The sequence below is a fragment of the Aythya ferina genome (assembly GCF_964211825.1).
Source record: "Aythya ferina genome assembly, chromosome: 37".
NCBI lineage: Eukaryota > Metazoa > Chordata > Aves > Anseriformes > Anatidae > Aythya > Aythya ferina.
In genome coordinates, this window is record NC_140334.1 from 75,197 (window position 1) to 93,972 (window position 18,776).

The 18,776-nt window shown below is 55.4% G+C and overlaps 1 protein-coding gene across 1 annotated transcript; it reads right to left on the minus strand.

Moving 5' to 3' along the window:
* Positions 1 to 1,395: 1,395 nt before the first annotated feature.
* LOC311426108 (polyserase-2-like) lies at positions 1,396 to 17,636 on the minus strand (the record flags this gene model as incomplete). Its single annotated transcript, XM_084502278.1, has 9 exons — positions 1,396 to 3,015; positions 4,613 to 4,743; positions 6,260 to 6,492; positions 8,316 to 8,466; positions 9,994 to 10,210; positions 11,971 to 12,137; positions 14,075 to 14,352; positions 16,903 to 17,071; positions 17,573 to 17,636. Coding segments are annotated over 9 exons (3,030 nt in total), but the record flags the coding sequence as incomplete, so codon positions are not given.
* Between the last annotated feature and the right edge of the window lie 1,140 nt (positions 17,637 to 18,776).

Genomic DNA, 18,776 nt, shown 5'->3' on the forward strand with positions numbered 1-18,776 from the left:
TTTGGTGTCACCAACGCCATTAAAGATGGAAGAAGAGGCTCCAAAAGACCAAAACCCAACAAAAATGGTGTTGGAGGAGCTCCAGAAGACCTCAACTCAACATTGATGGTGTTGGAAGACTCTTCGGCGTCACCAACGCCATCAAAGATGGAAGAAGAGTCTCCAAAAGACCCAAAACCCAACAAAAATGGTGTTGGAGGAGCTCCAGAAGACCCCAACCCAACGGTGACGGCGTTGGGGACACCGGGGGGGTTTTGGGGTCACCCCAAATCCTTGGGGGTGCCCCAAAGCACGGCGCTGGGGGGGACGGGTGATGGCATCGGGGTGCGGGGGGCGCGTCCCCCGGGATTAAATTTGGGTTGTTTTGGAGCGTTTCGGGGGGATTTTGTGCCGGGCGGCGGCAAAATGGGGTTGGGGGGGGTGAAATGGGGTTGGGGGGTCCTAAATGGGTCCCGAATTGGGTTTGGGACCCCAAAAATGGGGCTGGAGACCCCCAAAATGGGGTTGGGGGGTCCTAAATGGGGTTGGGGGGACCTAAATGGGTCCCGAATTGGGTTTGGGACCCCCAAAATGGGGCTGGGAGGCCCGAAATGGGGTTGGGGAGGCCAGAAATGGGGTTGGGGGGACCTAAATGGGTCCCAAATTGGGTTCAGGACCCCCAAAATGGGGCTGGGAGGCCCGAAATGGGGTTGGGGGGACCTAAATGGGGTTGGGGGGACCTAAATGGGTCCCGAATTGGGGTCAGGACCCCCAAAATGGGGCTGGGGAGGCCCAAAATGGGGTTGGGGGGACCTAAATGGGTCCCAAATTGGGGTCAGGGCCCCCAAAATGGGGCTGGAGACCCCCAAAATGGGGCTGGGGGGACCTAAATGGGTCCTGAATTGGGTTTGGGACCCCCAAAATGGGGCTGGGGGCACCTGAAATGGGGCTGGGGCGCCCTAAATGGGGCTGGGGGGCCCTAAATGTGCCCTGAATTGGGTTGGGGACCCCCAAAATGGGGCTGGAGACCCCCAAAATGGGGCTGGGGGGACCTAAATGGGTCCCAAATTGGGTTGGGGACCCCCAAATTGGGTTTGGGACCCCCAAAATGGGGCTGGGGGCACCTGAAATGGGGCTGGGGGGCCCTAAATGTGCCCTGAATTGGGTTGGGGACCCCCAAATTGGGTTGGGGACCCCCAAAATGGGGCTGAAGACCCTGAAACGGGGTCGGGGACCCCAAAAGTCCCCCAAATCGGGTCTCCGGACCCTAAGATGCGACCAAGACCCCCCCCCCAAAGCGCTTGAAATCCTATAAAAAACCCCAAAAAGAGGCCGGGGGGGAGGGGCTGCAAACCACCACCACTTTATTGCTCCATCCTTGTCCCCCCCCCACCCCAAAAAAAAAAAGGGGGGGGTTCAGGCGTTGCCGGAACCTTCCCAAATATCGGGGTCCTGAGGGATTTGGGGGTGCTGCCAGGTTTCGGGGTCCCCGGGTTCCTCCAGGGGCTCGGGGCGATCCCAAAAATCGGGGTCCTGAGGGGGCGACCCCGTGGGGCTGGGGGGCTCCCGGTCACCTGAGTCCTCCGAGGGTTTGGGGTCTTCGGAAGGTTTGGGGTCCTCCACGGGGTTGGGGGGGCCTCGAGCGTTGGGGTCTTCTGTAGGGTTGGGGTCTTCTGTAGGGTTGGGGTTTTCAGTAGGGTTGACGTCTTCCACGGGTTTGGGGGATCCCCGAATATTGGGGTCTTCAGGTTTGGGGTCTTCAGAAGTTTTGGGGTCTTCTGTAGGGTTGACGTCTTCCACGGGTTTGGGGGATCCCCGAATATTGGGGTCTTCAGGTTTGGGATTTTCAGGTTTGGGATTTTCAGAAGGTTTGGGGTTTTCAGTAGGGTTGACGTCTTCCACGGGTTTGGGGGATCCCCGAACATTGGGGTCTTCAGGTTTGGGATTTTCAGAAGGTTTTGGGTTTTCAGAAGGTTTGGGGTTCTCAGTAGGGTTGAGGTCTTCAGAAGGTTTAGGATTTTCAGAAGGTTTGGGGTTTTCAGAAGGTTTGGGATTTTCAGAAGGTTTGGGATTTTCAGAAGGTTTGGGATTTTCAGTAGGGTTGAGGTCTTCCGTGGGTTTGGGCGATCCCCGAATATTGGGGTCTTCAGAAGGTTTGGGATTTTCAGAAGGTTTTGGGTTTTCAGAAGGTTTGGGGTTCTCAGTAGGGTTGAGGTCTTCCGAAGGTTTGGGGTTTTCAGAAGGTTTGGGGTTTTCAGAAGGTTTGGGATTTTCAGGTTTGGGATTTTCAGGTTTGGGATTTTCAGTAGGTTTGGGATTTTCAGAAGGTTTGGGATTTTCAGAAGGTTTCAGGTTTTCAGAAGGTTTGGGATTTTCAGAAGGTTTGGGATTTTCAGAAGGTTTGGGGTTTTCAGAAGGTTTGGGGTCTTCAGAAGGTTTGGGATTTTCAGAAGGTTTGGGGTTTTCAGAAGGTTTGGGGTTTTCAGAAGGTTTGGGATTTTCAGGTTTGGGATTTTCAGTAGGTTTGGGATTTTCAGTAGGGTTGAGGTCTTCAGAAGGTTTAGGATTTTCAGAAGGTTTGGGGTTTTCGGAAGGTTTTGGGTTTTCAGAAGGTTTGGGGTTCTCAGTAGGGTTGAGGTCTTCAGAAGGTTTAGGATTTTCAGAAGGTTTGGGGTTTTCAGAAGGTTTTGGGTTTTCAGAAGGTTTGGGATTTTCAGGTTTGGGATTTTCAGTAGGTTTGGGATTTTCAGTAGGGTTGACGTCTTCCGTGGGTTTGGGCGATCCTTGAACGCCGGGGTCCGCCGGGGGTTGCGGGGTCCCCCAAAAAGTGGGGTCGTCGGGTTCCTCGGCCTCTTTGGGGTCGGGGGGCGTCTCGGCGAAGTAGGCCTCGCGGGTGATGCCGGTGATCCAGCGCTCGTAGAGGGGGACGGCGGTGAAAAGGGGGGGCCCCCCTCCGGGGCAACCCCCCCCGATGGCCGTCCCCGCTAAGAACCAGACCCCCCGTTCCTCGCAGGCCAGCGGGGAGCCCGGGTCCAGCTGCGGGGAGACCCCAAAAGCGACCCCAAAAGGGGTAGCGGTGAGCCAAAAGGGCCAAAATCCCATAAAGTAGGAGTTAGGAATCCCCAAAGCCCCAAAAGCGACCCCAAAAGAGGAAGCGATGAGTCAAAAATCCCCAAATCCCATAAATTCGGAACTCGAAATCCCAAAAGCAACCCCAGAAGCGACCCCAAAAGAGGCAGCAGTGAGCCAAAAGGGGCAAAATCCCATAAAATAGGAATTAGGAATCCCCAAAGCCCCAAAAGGGACCCCAAAAGAGGAAGTGATAAGTCAGAAATCCCAAAATCCCATAAAACGGGCACTAGGAATCCCAAAAGCGACCCCAAAAGTGACCCCAAAAGGCAGCGGTGAGCCAAAAATCCCCAAATCCCATAAAATAGGAGTTAGGAATCCCCAAAGCCCCAAAAGTGACCCCAAAAGAGGAAGCGATGAGTCAAAAATCCCAAAATCCCATAAATTCGGAACTCGAAATCCCAAAAGCGACCCCAAAAGTAACCCCAAAAGAGGCAGAAATGAGCCAAAAGGGCCAAAATCCCTTAAAATAGGAGTTAGGAATCCCCAAAGCCCCAAAAGCGACCCCAAAAGAGGAAGCGATGACTCAAAAATCCCCAAATCCCATAAAATGGGCACTAGGAATCCCAAAAGCGACCCCAAAAGCGACCCCAAAAGAGCCAGAGATGAGCCAAAAGGGCCAAAATCCCATAAAATAGGAACTAGGAATCCCAAAGTCCCAAAAGTGACCCCAAAAGAGGAAGCGATGAGCCAAAAATCCCAAAATCCCATAAAATGGGAACTCAAAATCCCAAAAGCAACCCCAAAAGCGACCCCAAAAGAGGCAGCAGTGAGCCAAAAGGGGCAAAATTCCATAAAATAGGAATTAGGAATTCCAAAAGCCCCAAAAGCGACCCCAAAAGAGGAAGCGATGAGTCAAAAATCCCCAAATCCCATAAAATGGGAACACGAAATCCCAAAAGCAACCCCAGAAGCGACCCCAAAAGAGGCAGCAGTGAGGCAAAAATCCCAAAATCCCATAAAATAGGAACTAGGAATTCCAAAAGCCCCAAAAGTGACCCCAAAAGAGGAAGCGATAAGTCAGAAATCCCAAAATCCCATAAAATGGGAGCTAGGAATCCCAAAAGTGATCCCAAAAGCCCCAGAAGTGACCCAAACTCACCCAAATCCCCCCCAAATAGGACCTAGGGACCCCAAAAGTGACCCCAAAAGCCCCCCGGGACCCCAAAAAGACCCCAAAAGGGACCCCAAAAGGGACAAAATGACCCCAAAAGGGACAAAACGACCCCAAAACCCCCCCGGAACCCTGAAAAGCCCCAAAAAGCGACCCCAAAAGGGACCCCAAAAGACCCCAAAAACCCCAAAAGACCCCAAAAGGGACCCCAGGAGGGACACAGGGGACATTGGGAGGGACCCCAAAAGGGACAAAACGACCCCAAAAGGGACAAAACGACCCCAAAACCCCCCCTGGAACCCCCAAAAGCCCCAAAAAGCGACCCCAAAAGACACCCCAAAAGACCCCAAAAACCCCAAAAAACCCTAAAAGCCCCCAAAACGCGCTCACCTGGCAGGCGGTGCCGTTGGGGGCGGCGACCCCAAAAGTGTCCCCGGCGCTGTCCCCGATGTCCCCGGGGGGCTCCAGGGGCGTCACCTCCGCGCTGCCCAGCGCCGGGGGAGGGGCCGGCTCTGGGGACACTGGGGACATTTGGGGACATTTGGGGACATTTTGGGATTTGGGGGATTTTGGGGTCAATGGGGGGCATTTGGGGTCATTGGGGGCATTGGGGTCATTGGGGACATTGGGGACATTGGGGTCACACTGGGAACGGGATCATCGGGGTCAATAGGGACGTTTGGGGACATTTGGGGGCATTTGGGGTCATTGGGGGACATTTGGGGTCAATGGGGTCAATGGGGGACACTGGGGACATCGGGGACATTTGGGGATTTGGGGGATTTTGGGGATATTTGGGGTCAATGGGGGGCATTTGGGGTCAATGGGGTCATTGGGGGCATTGGGGACATCGGGGACATTTGGGGACATTGGGGTGTTGGGGACATTTGGGGACATTTGGGGATTTTGGGGACACTGGGGACGTTTGGGGACATTTGGGGTCAATGGGGGGCATTTGGGGACATTTGGGGTCAATGTGGGACATTTGGGGATTTTGGGGACATTTGGGGTCATTGGGGGCGTTGGGGACACTGGGGACGTTTGGGGACATTTGGGGTCATTTGGGGACATTTGGGGATTTGGGGGACATTTGGGGTCATTTGGGGTCAATGGGGTCATTTGGGGACATTTGGGGTCAATAGGATCATTTGGGGACATTTGGGGATATTTGGGGTCAATGAGGGGGATTTGGGGACATTTGGGGTCATTGGGGACATTTGGGGTCAATGGGGGGCATTTGGGGACATTTGGGGTCAATGGGGACATTTGGGGTCGTTTAGGGTCGTTTGGGGTCAATGGGGACATTGGGATCAGGATCATTGGGGTCATTGGGATCGGGGTCATTGGGGTCACCAGGATTAGGGTCATTGGGATTGGGATTATTGGGGTCATTGGGGTCATTGGGGTCACCACTTATGGGATTATTGGGGTCATTGGGATTGGGGTCATTGGGATCGTTGGGGTCAGGGTCATTGGGGTCAACGGGATTGGGGTCATTGGGAACGGGATCATTGGGGTCATCGGGATCATTGGGGTCATTGGGGTCACCACTTATGGGATCATCGGGGTCATTGGGATCATTGGGGTCACTGGGATTGTTGGGGTCATTGGGATCGGGGTCATTGGGGTCACCGGGATTGGGGTCATTGGGAACGGGATCATTGGGGTCATCGGGATCATTGGGGTCATTGGGATCATTGGGGTCATTGGGATTGGGGTCATTGGGGTCACCGGGATTGGGGTCATTGGGATCGGGGTCATTGGGGTCAATGGGGTTGGGGTCATTGGGATCGGGGTCATTGGGGTCACCGGGATTGGGGTCATTGGGATCGGGGTCATTGGGGTCATTGGGATCATTGGGGTCACCGGGATTGGGGTCATTGGGATCGGGATCATTGGGGTCATTGGGGTCACCACTTATGGGATCATTGGGGTCACCGGGATCGGGGCCATCGGGGTCACCGGGATCGGGGCCATTGGGGTCACGGGGAACGGGATCGTTGGGGACCCCGTAGGCGACCCCATAAGGGGACTCACTTTTAGGGCCGAGCAGGGCCCAGCAGCGGGTTCCGGGGGGTCGCCGGTGGTTCCTATAGGGCAGGCAGAGGGGGCGCAGCGCCGGCCCCGACCCTAAAACCCCCTGGAGCCGTAATAGGGCCAGGTCCCGGCCCCGGCCCGGCCCTATATAGGCCCCGTGTAGGGTCAGGCGCGCGCCCGCCCGCGTCTCCGACCCCAAAACCGTCGCCTGCCACGCCTCGGCTGCCTGGCGCCTGGAAAAGGGGGGGATATAGGGTCAGGGGGCGGCCCTATAAGGGAGAGGGGGCCCTAAAAGGGTCGGGGGGGTCCTAAAAGGGTCGGGGGGGAGGCTAAAAGGGGAGATCCTAAAAGGGGAGATCCTAAAAGGGAAGGGGGGAGCCTAAAAGGGGAGATCCTAAAAGGGAAGGGGAGATCCTAAAAGGGGAGATCCTAAAAGGGAAGGGGAGACCCTAAAAGGGAAGGGGAGACCCTAAAAGGGAAGGGGAGACCCTAAAAGGGGAGATCCTAAAAGGGAAGGGGAGACCCTAAAAGGGGAGATCCTAAAAGGGAAGGGGAGATCCTAAAAGGGGAGATCCTAAAAGGGAAGGGGAGACCCTAAAAGGGAAGGGGAGACCCTAAAAGGGGAGATCCTAAAAGGGGAGATCCTAAAAGGATAGGGTCTTAATAGGATTTTGGGGTTTTCATAGGGTCTCTATGGGGTTTTGGGGTTTCCATAGGGCCTCAATAGGGTTTTGGGGTTTCCATAGGATCTTAATAGGATTTTGGGGTTTTTATGGGGTTTCTATGGGGTTTTGGGGTTTCCATAGGATCTTAATAGGATTTTGGGGTTTTCATGGGGTTTCTATGGGGTTTTGGGGTTTCCATAGGATCTTAATAGGATTTTGGGGTTTTCGGGGGGTCTCTATGGGGTTTTAAAGTTTCCATAGGGTCTCTATGGGATTTGGGATTTCCATAGGATCTTAATAGGATTTTGGGGTCTTCATAGGATCTCTATAGGATTTGGGGTTTTTTATAGGATCTCTATAGGATTTTGGGTTTTTTATGGGGTCTCTATAGGGTTTTGGGGTTTTCATGGGGTTTCTGTTGGATTTGGGGATTTCCATAGGATCTTAGGATTTGGGGATTTCTATAGGATCTCTATAGGATTTGTTTTTTTTTATAGGATCTCTATAGGATTTGGGGGTTTTCACGGGATTTCTATAGGATTTTGGCGTTTCCATAGGATTTCTATAGGATTTTGAGGTTTTCATAGGGTTTCTATGGGATTTTGAGGTTTTCATGGGATTTCTATAGGATTTTGGGGTTTTCATGGGGTTTTTATTGGGTTTTAGGGTTTTCATAGGATCTTAGAGTTTGGGGATTTCCATAGGACCTTAAAAGGATTTAGGGTTTTTTTATAGGATCTCTATGGGGTTTTAGGGTTTCCATAGGATCTCTTTAGGATTTGGGGGTTTTTATAGGATCTCTGTAGGATTTTGGGGTTTTCATGGGATTTCTATAGGATTTTGGGGTTTTCATAGGGTCTCTATAGGAATTTGAGGTTTTCATGGGGTCTCTATTGGGTTTTAGGGTTTCCATAGGATCTTAGGATTTGGGGATTTCTATAGGATCTCTATAGGATTTGGGTATTTTTATAGGATTTCTATAGGATTTTGAGGTTTTCATGGGATTTCTATAGGATTTTGGGTTTTTCATGGGGTTTCTATAGGATTTGGGGATTTCCATAGGATCGTAATAGGATTTTGGGTTTTTTTATAGGATCTCTATGGGGTTTTAGGGTTTCCATAGGATCTCCGTAGGATTTTGAGTTTTTCATGGGATTTTTATAGGATTTTGGGGTTTGCATAGGATCTTAGGATTTTGGGATTTCCTTAAGATCTTAATAGGATTTTGTTTTTTTTATAGGATTTCTATAGGATTTTGGGGTTTTCACGGGATTTCTATAGGATTTTGAGCTTTTCATAGGATTTTTATAGGATTTTGAGTTTTCCACGGGATTTCTACGGGATTTTGGGGTTTCCAGGGGTCCCGAAGGCCTTTTGGGGTCGCCACTCACCCTATAAAGCAGTGGGCGGCCGTCAGCACCCAGCTCTCGGCCACCAGGGCCCCCCCGCAGCGGTGGCGTCCCCCAAAAACCAGGCTGACGTACCAGGGCCACCCCGACCCCTGGGGGGGCGCCAGGGGGGGCCCCCCCTGCATCCCACAACCTGTAGGGTCGGGAGAAGAAATAGGGTCAGGGGGGCGGGTAATAGGGTCAGCCCCTACGAGGGGATTTGGGGGGGTTTGGGGTGGCCCCACGGTGTTATTGGGGGAGAAAAGGGGGGGAAATGGGGTTTTGGGGGGGGTTTATGGGGTTTTGGGGTTTCTGGGGGGGGTTTATAGGGTTTGGGGTGGCCCCATCCTATTATTAGGGGGGAAACGGGGGGGGTTATGGGGTTTTGGGGTTCCCCATGGGGTCTCAGTGGGGTTTTGGGGTTTCTGGGGGGGGTTAATAGGGTTTGGGGTGGCCCCATCCTATTATTGGGGGGGAAATGGGGGGATTTATGGGGTTTTGGGGTTCCCCATGTGGTCTCAGGGGGGTTTGGGGTGACCTAACCCCATTATTGGGGTCCAAAGGGGGGGATTAATGGGGTTTGGGGTGGGCCCGCCCTATTATTAGGGGGGAAATGGGGGGATTTATGGGGTTTTGGGGTTCCCCATGGGGTCTCAGTGGGGTTTTGGGGTTTCTGGGGGGGGTTAATAGGGTTTGGGGTGGCCCCATCCTATTATTGGGGGGGAAATGGGGGGATTTATGGGGTTTTGGGGTTCCCCATGTGGTCTCAGGGGGGTTTGGGGTGACCTAACCCCATTATTGGGGTCCAAAGGGGAGGGATTAATGGGGTTTTGGGGTTTCCTATGGGATTTTAATAGGGTTTGGGGTTCCCCACCCCATTATTGGGGTCCAAATGGGGGGATTAATGGGGTTTTGGGGTTTCCTATGGGATTTTAATAGGGTTTGGGGTTCCCCACCCCATTATTGGGGTCCAAATGGGGGGATTAATGGGGTTTTGGGGTTCCCCATGGGGTTTTAATAGGGTTTGGGGTTCCCCATAGGGTTTTAATAGGGTTTGGGTTTCCCCACCCTATTATTGGGGTCCAAATGGGTGGAATCAATGGGATTTTGGGGTTTCCTATGGGATTTTAATAGGGTTTGGGGCTCCCCACCCCATTATTGCAATCTAAATGGGATCCCAATGGGATTTCAGCATTCCCAATGGGATTTTAATGGGATTTTAATAGGATTTGGGCCCCCCCACCCCATCATTGCAATCTAAATGGGATCCCAATAGGATTTCAGCATTCCCAATGGGATTTTAATAGGATTTTAATAGGATTTTAATAGGATTTGGGGCTCCCCACCCCATCATTGCAATCTGAATGGGATCCCAATAGGATTTGGGGTTTCCTATGGGATTTTAATAGGATTTGGGGCTCCCCCACCCCATCATTGCAATCTAAATGGGATCCCAATGGGATTTCAGCATTCCCAATGGGATTTTAACGGGATTTTAATAGGATTTGGGCCCCCCCCACCCCATCATTGCAATCTAAATGGGATCCCAATGGGATTTCAGCATTCCCAATGGGATTTTAACGGGATTTTAATAGGATTTCCCCCCTCCCCGCCCCCAAACCCTTGCGGGGTGCCCCGTAACCCCCCCAAAAAAACCCCAAACCCCCCCCAAAACACTCACCCATGCACTTGCCGTCCTCCAGGCCTGGGGGGGGCGGCGGGGGGGGCGGGGGGAAGGCGGCGGGGGGGACGTGGCCCCGTAGCCAGCCGGCGTGGGCCGCTAGCCCCGTGGCCAGCACCGGCCCGTTGGGGCGGCCGCAGCCCACGGCGAAGCTCAGCACCCCCGCCTGCACCCAGCGGCCCCCCGAAAAGCAGGACAGGGGGCCCCCCGAGTCCGCCTGGGGGGGGAAAAACCCTATAGGTTGGTTATGGGGTCCCTATAGATCCCCCCTATATGATTGTGGGGCTGGAGAACCTATAGGGAGCTTGTAGGGAGCCTAAAACCCTCCCTAAGGGGGAAATCCTATAGCGACCCTAAAACCTGCCCCATATGACTGTGGGGCTGGAGACCCTATAGGTTGGTTATGGGGTCCCTAAAACCCCCCCTATATGATTATGGGGCTGGAGAACCTATAGGTTGGTTATAGGGACCCTAAAATCCTTTTGAATTTGTCTAAAGGGGGAAATCCTATAGCGACCCTAAAACCTGCCCCATATGACTGTGGGGCTGGAGACCCTATAGGTTGGTTATGGGGTCCCTAAAACCCCCCCCTATATGATTGTGGGGCTGGAGAACCTAATAATTGGTTATAGGGACCCTAAAACCCTCCTGAATTTGTCTAAGGGGGGAAATCCTATAGCGACCCTAAAACCCGCCCTATATGATTATGGGGCTGGAGACCCTATAGATTGGTTATGGGGTCCCTATAGACCCCCCTATATGATTATGGGGCTGGAGACCCTATTAATTGGTTGTAGGAACCCTAAAACCCTCCCTAAGGGGGGAAATCCTAAAGCGACCCTAAAAGTTCCCCGAGTCCTCCTGGGGGGGGAGACCCTATAGGTTGGTTATGGGGTCCCTATAGACCCCCCCTATATGATTGTGGGGCTGGAGAACCTAATAATTGGTTGTAGGGACCCTAAAACCCTCCCTAAGGGGGAAATCCTATAGCGACCCTAAAACCCGCCCTATATGGCTGTGGGGCTGGAGACCCTATAGGTTGGTTACGGGGACCCTATAGACCCCTGGACCTGACACTATTCTCCTCACCCCAATGTCCCCAACACCCCAAATGTCCCCCATTGACCCCAAATGTCCCCAATGTCCCCAAAACCCCCCAAATGTCCCCAAGACCCCAAGACCCCAAATGTCCCCCAAACCCCCCAAATGTCCCCAAACGTCCCCAAACCCCCCCAAACGACCCCAAAACCCCCCAATGTCCCCCAAACCCCCCAAATGTCCCCAAACGTCCCCAAACATCCCCAAATGTCCCCAAACCCCCCAACATCCCCCCAAACGACCCCAAGACCCCAAATGTCCCGAAATGTCCCCAAACGTCCCCAAATGTCCCCAAATGTCCCCAAACATCCCCAAATGTCCCCAACATCCCCCCAACGTCCCGAAGACCCCAAATATCGCCAAACATCCCCAAAACCCCACAAACGTCCCCAAAACCCCCCAACCCCCCCCAAACCCCCCCAAATGTCCCCAAACCCACCCCAAATGTCCCCAAACCCACCCCAAATGTCCCCAAATGTCCCCAAAACCCCCCAAAACCCCCCAAACCCCCCAAATGTCCCCCAAACCCCCCAAACGTCCCTAAATGTCCCCAACATCCCCCCAACGTCCCCAAGACCCCAAATGTCCCCAAATATCCTCAAACATCCCCAAAACCCCAAACGACCCCAAAAGCCCCCCAAAACCCCCCAAATCCCCCCAAACGTCCCCAAACCCCCCAAAACCCCCCAAACGTCCCCAAACGTCCCCAAACATCCCTGAAAACCCCCCAAACGACCCCAACCCCCCCCAAACCCCCCAAATCCCCCCAAACGTCCCCAAAACCCCCCAAACGTCCCCAAAAGCCCCCCAAAACCCCCCAAATCCCCCCAAATGTCCCCAAACGTCCCCAAACGTCCCCAAATGTCCCCCCCCCGGTACCTGGCAGGCCCCGCGGCCGCCCTCCTTGCCGCCGGCGCACACCATGCCGGGACGCGCCGGGCGGGCCAGGTCGCGGCGCCGCAGGTTGGAGTAGAGGCAGTTGCAGGTGGGGGCGCTCAGGAGGTCCAAGGAGACCTTCTGCAGGGGGGACCCCGCCGGGAGGGACACTGCGGGGGGACAAGGAGGGGGTGGGGGGGTTGGGGGAGGGGTAGGGGGGGACATCGGGGAGGTTGTCCGTCATGGAGAAGCTCTACCATGGAGGTCGTCCATCATGGAGAACCTCTACTGTTGAGGTCTTCCATCATGGAGAACCTCTACCATGGAGAACATCGACCATGGAGGTCGTCCATCATGGAGGTCGTCCACCGTGGAGAACCTCTACCATGGAGAAACTCTACCATGGAGAACATCTACCATGGAGAACGTCCATCATGGAGAACCTCTACCATGGAGGTCGTCCACCATGGAGGTCTTCCATCATGGGGGTCGTCCATCATGGAGAACCTCTACCATGGAGAACGTCCATTATGGGGATCCACCACCATGGAGAACCTCTACCATGGAGAACCTCTACCATGGAGGTCTTCCATCATGGAGGTCGTCCGTCATGGAGAACCTCTACTGTTGAGGTCTTCCATCATGGAGAACCTCTACCATGGAGAACCTCTACCATGAAGATCTTCCATCATGAAGGTCAACCATCATGGAGGTCGTCCACCATGTAGAACCTCTACCATGGAGAACGTCCATTATGGGGATCCACCACCATGGAGAACCTCTACTGTTGAGGTCTTCCATCATGGAGAACCTCTACCATGGAGATCATCCACCATGGGGTCAACCACCATGGAGATCTTCCATCATGGAGGTCGTCCATCATGGAGATCAACCATCATGGAGAAACTCTACCATGGAGAACCTCTACCATGGAGGTCGTCCATCATGGAGGTCATCCATCATGGAGAACGTCCATTATGGGGATCCACCACCATGGAGAAACTCTACCATGGAGATCATCCATCATGGAGAACCTCTACCATGGAGAAACTCTGACATGGAGAACCTCTACCATGGAGGTCGTCCACCATGGAGAACCTCTACTGTTGAGGTCTTCCATCATGGAGGTCGTCCATCATGGAGAACCTCTACCATGGAGGTCGTCCATCATGGAGAACCTCTACCATGGAGAACGTCCATCATGGGGATCCACCACCATGGAGAACCTCTACCATGACGTTCTTCCACCATGGAGATCGTTCATCATGGAGAACCTCTACCATGGAGAACCTCTACCATGGAGGTCGTCCATCATGGAGATCGTCCACCGTGGAGAACCTCTACTGTTGAGGTCGTCCATCATGGAGAACCTCTACCATGGAGAACCTCTACCCCCAAAATCAAGAACCCCCCGTGGAGACCCCCACGAAGACCCCAATGATCAGGAACCCCCTGGTGGACACCCCAAAGATCAAGAACCCCAATCAGGAACCCCCCGTGGAGACCCCCAAAATCAAGAACCCTGATCAGGAACACCCCACAGACACCCCAAAGATCAAGAACCCCAATCAGGAACCCCCATGGAGACCCAAATGATCAAGAACCCCCCCCATGGACCCCCCAAAGATCAGGAACCCCAATCAGGAACCCCCCGTGGACACCCCAAAGATCAGGAACCCCAATCAGGAACCCCCATGGAGACCCAAATGATCAAGAACCCCCCCCATGGACCCCCCAAAGATCAGGAACCCCAATCAGAAACCCCCCATGAAGACCCCAGTGATCAAGAACCCCCCGTGGAGACCCCAAAGATCAAGAACCCCAATCAGGAACCCCCCACGGACACCCCAAAAATCAAGAACCCCCCCCACAAACCCCCCAAAGATCAAGAACCCCCCACGGAGACCCCCACGAAGACCCCAACGATCAGCAACCCCGCTCTAGAACCCCCCCCCTTGGACCCCCCCCCCCACCAGCACCCCGATACCGAGGAAGCGCCCGCGAAGACCCCGTCCCAACGAGCTCCAGCACCCCCCAGCCCCCGGTAGCCCCCCGGTAGCCCCCCGGTAGCCCCCCCGGTAGCCCCCCCCGGTAGCCCCCGGCTCACCGTTCTCGGCCACGTTGCCCCAGCCGGTGAGCCAGCACGGGGTGCCGAAGGCGAAGGGGTAACGGGGTTGGGGCAAGCAGATGGTGCCCACCCGGGGGCCCAGGACCACCGGGGTCACCAGGCGGGCTAGCGCCAGGTCGTGGCCACCTTCCACCTGCCGGTAGTCCTCGTGGACCACCACCTCGGCCACCGCTCGTTCCTGGCCGCCGGGCTCGTGGAGCCGGAGCCGGCCCACCACCGCCGTCCAGGCCCCGGGTTCCGCGCGGCTCCCGTTGGGTCTGGGGGGGGTGTGGGGATGGTGTTTGGGTGATCTAAGTTGGGTTCTAGGTGTCCCAACTCGGGTTCTAGGTGACGGGGTGGTGGTGGTGTTCTAGGTGTCCCGACTCGAGTTCTAGGTGTCCCAACTCGAGTTCTAGGTGTCCCAACCCGGGTTCTAGGTGACGGGGGGGTGGTGGTGGTGGTGGTGTTCTAGGTGCCCCAACCCGGGTTCTAGGTGTCCCAACCCGGGTTCTATGTGACAGGGTGGTGGTGGTAGTGGTGTTCTAGGTGCCCCAACCCAGGTTCTAGGTGCCCCAACCCGGGTTCTAGGTGATGGGGTGGTGGTGGTGGTGTTTTAGGTGTCCCAACTCGGGTTCTAGGTGATCCAACCCGGGTTCTAGGTGACGGGGTGGTGGTGGTGGTGTTTTAGGTGTCCCAACTCGAGTTCTAGGTGTCCCAACCCGGGTTCTAGGTGATCCAACCCGGGTTCTAGGTGACAGGGTGGTGGTGGTGGTGTTCTAGGTGTCCCAACTCGGGTTCTAGGTGATCCAACCCGGGTTCTATGTGACAGGGTGGTGGTGGTAGTGGTGTTCTAGGTGCCCCAACCCAGGTTCTAGGTGCCCCAACGCGGGTTCTAGGTGACAGGGTGGTGGTGGTAGTGGTGGTAGTGGTGTTCTAGGTGCCCCAACTCGGGTTCTAGGTGTCCCAACCCGGGTTCTAGGTGACAGGGTGGTGGTGGTGGTGTTCTAGGTGTCCCAACTCGGGTTCTAGGTGTCCCAACTCGGGTTCTAGGTGACGGGGGGGTGGTAGTGGTGTTTTAGGTGTCCCAACTCGAGTTCTAGGTGTCCCGACCCGGGTTCTAGGTGATCCAACCCGGGTTCTAGGTGACAGGGTGGTGGTGGTGGTGTTCTAGGTGTCCCAACTCGGGTTCTAGGTGATCCAACCCGGGTTCTAGGTGACGGGGTGGTGGTGTTCTAGGTGTCCCAACTCGGGTTCTAGGTGATCCAACCCGGGTTCTATGTGACAGGGTGGTGGTGGTAGTGGTGTTCTAGGTGCCCCAACCCAGGTTCTAGGTGCCCCAACGCGGGTTCTAGGTGACGGGGTGGTGGTGGTGGTGTTCTAGGTGCCCCAACTCGGGTTCTAGGTGTCCCAACCCGGGTTCTAGGTGACGGGGTGGTGGTGGTGGTGGTGGTAGTGGTGGTGGTAGTGGTGTTCTAGGTGTCCCAACTCAGGTTCTAGGTGTCCCAACCCGGGTTCTAGGTGATCCAACCCGGGTTCTAGGTGATGGGGTGGTGGTGGTGGTGTTTTAGGTGTCCCAACTCGAGTTCTAGGTGCCCCAACCCGGGTTCTAGGTGACGGGGGGGTGGTAGTGGTGTTTTAGGTGTCCCAACTCGAGTTCTAGGTGTCCCAACCCGGGTTCTAGGTGATCCAACCCAGGTTCTAGGTGACGGGGTGGTGGTGTTTTAGGTGTCCCAACTCGGGTTCTAGGTGTTCCAACCCGGGTTCTAGGTGACGGGGTGGTGGTGTTTTAGGTGTCCCAACTCGGGTTCTAGGTGTCCCAACCTGGGTTCTAGGTGACCCAACCTGGGTTCAAGGTGTCCCCCCAAAAGGATCTGGGTGCCCCTACGGGTTATGGGTGCCCCAACCCGGGTTCTAGGTGACGGGGTGGCGGTGGTGTTCTAGGTGTCCCAACCCGGGTTCTAGGTGACCCAACCCTGGATCTAGGTGGTCCAAGAGGGTTCTGGGTAGCCCAATGAGGATCTAGCTGACCTAACAGGGTTCTGGGTAGCCCAGTGAAGATCTAGATGGCCCAGTGGGGTTCTGGGTAGCCCAATGAGGATCTAGGTGGCCCAATGGGGTTCTGGGTAGCCCAATGAGGACCTAGGTGACCTAACGGGGTTCTGGGTAGCCCAGTGAGGATCTAGATGGCCCAGTGGGGTTCTGGGTAGCCCGATGAGGATCTAGGAGGCCCAATGGGGTTCTGGGTAGCCTGGTGAGGATCTAGGTGGCCCAATGGAGTTTTGAGTGGCCCAATGGGGTTCTGGGTAGCCCAATGAGGACCTAGGTGACCTAATGGGGTTCTGGGTAGCCCAATGAGGATCTAGGTGGCCCAATGGGGTTCTGGGTAGCCCAATGAGGATCTAGGTGGCCCAGTGGGGTTCTGGGTAGCCTGGTGAGGATCTAGGTGGCCCAATGGAGTTTTGAGTGGCCCAATGGGGTTCTGGGTAGCCCAATGAGGACCTAGGTGACCTAATGGGGTTCTGGGTAGCCCGGTGAGCATCTAGGTGGCCCAATGGAGTTCTGGGTGGCCCAATGGGGTTCTGGGTAGCCCAATGAGGATCTAGGTGGCCCAATGGGGTTCTGGGTAGCCCAATGAGGATCTAGGTGGCCCAGTGGGGTTCTGGGTAGCCCAATGGGGTTCTGGGTAGCCCAATGAGGATCTAGGTAGCCCGGTGAGGATCTAGATAGCCCAATGGAGTTCTGGATGGCCCAATGAGAATCTAGATAGCCCAACACACCCTCCCGGGGCTCCCCACCCCCCACCCCCCGGCAACTCCCCGGGGACTCACCCTTGGAAGCAGTGGGCGGCCGAGAGCACCCACTGGGGGGCGATGAGGGTGCCCCCGCAGAAATGTTGCCCCTTCAGCTGGAGGCTCACTTGCCAGGGCCACTCGCCGGGCCGGGCGGCCGCGCCCCCCACCACGCGGCCCAGCTCCCGCTGCCGCCCGCACTCCAGCTCTGCACCCAGAACCCATCAGCGAGGCCGTCGGGGGGGCCCCCACGTCCCCTTTTTTTCCTCCCCCCACCCCAAAAAAAAAATAAGGGGGACGCCCGCCCGGGGGGTTGCGTCACCCCCCCCCCACAACCCCGATTTCAAAAGATTTCGACAGCGGGGAAATTGCAGCAACGGCGCGGGGTTGGGTGCTGGGGGTGGCCGGATGCTTAATTTGCCCCCCCCCTCGTGTGAGGATGGCACCCTTGGGTGCTCCCCCACCCCCCCAAAAAATGGCAGCGGGATATTTGGGTGCCCCCCACCCCAAAAAATAAGGTGGCACCCGGGTTTTTGGGGTGAAACGAGGAGCCCCCCACCCGGGTTGTGTTTTTTGTGTGTCCCCCCCCAAAAAAAAAATAAAATCTGGGCCCCTTTTCTAGGTGGGGGGGGGAAGGGAAAGGGGGGAGGCCAATGGGAAAGGGCAGGGGGCTCATGAATATGCAAGAGCTCATTTGCATGTGGCTTACCTGCTGCGGGGGGAGCTGTTGCGGCCGAAATTTCATCTGCTGGGGGGGGGAAATGGGGTAAAAAGGGGGGAAATGGGGGAAAAAGGGGAGAAATGGGGGAAAAGGGGGGAAAAGGGGGAAAAGGGGGGGGAAAGGGGGGAAAAGGGGGGGGAAATGGGGGAAAAGGGGGGGGAAAGGGGGGAAAATGGGGGGGAAAGGGGGAAATTGGGGGAAGGGGGGAATAGGGGGAGGGGGAGAAATTGGGGAAAAAGGGGGGGAAATAGAGGAAAAAGGGGGAGAAATTAGGGGAGGGGGGGAAATTAAGGGAGGGGGGGAATTGGGGGAAAAGGGGGGGAAATAGGGGAAAGGGGGGGAATAGGGGAAAGGGGGGGAAATAGGGGAAAGGGGGGAATAGGGGAAAAAGGGTGAGAAATAGGGGAAAAAGGGGAAAATTGGGGGAGAAAAGGGGAAATAGGGATGAGAACCTGGGGGGGGGAACCCAAGCGGGACTCCCCCAAACTGCCCCTGGGGGACCCAAGCGTGCGGGCGCCCCCCCAGCCAGCCCCACCCCGCCCCACCCCACCCCGGCGCCCAGACTCATTTTTGGGGTTGAGCCGTCCCGGCTTCCCGTAGGACCGGTCGGGCTGGCCCCAATGCTCGTGTCCAGTCCCTTGGGGATGTTTTAGGGTCCCCCTTTTGTCCCTTCGGGTCCCCTTTGGGTCCTTTTGGGTCCCTTTTGGGTCCCCTTTTGGTCCTTTTGGGTCCCTTTTAGTCCTTTAGGATCCCCTTTTGGTCCTTTTGGGTCGCTTTTAGTCATTTAGGGTCCCCTTTTGGTCCCTTTCGGTCCCCTTTTGGGTCCCCTTTTGTCCTTTTGGGTCCCTTTTGGTCCTTTTGGGTCCCCTTTTGGTCCTTTAGGGTCCCCTTTGGGTCCCTTTTAGTCCTTTTGGGTCCCCTTTTGTCCTTTTGGGTCCCTTTTGTCCTTTTGGGTCCCTTTTAGTCCTTTAGGGTCCCCTTTCGGTCCCTTTAGGGTCCCTTTTAGTCCTTTTTGGTCCCCTTTTGGTCCCTTTCAGTCCCTTTTGAGTCCCCTTTGGGTCCCTTTTGGTCCCTTTTGGGTCCTTTTGGGTCCCTTTTGGTCCCTTTTGGGTCCTTTTGGGTCCCTTTTGGTCCTTTTGGGTCCTTTTGGGTCCCTTTTGGTCCCTTTTAGTCCTTTGGCTCCCCTTTTGGG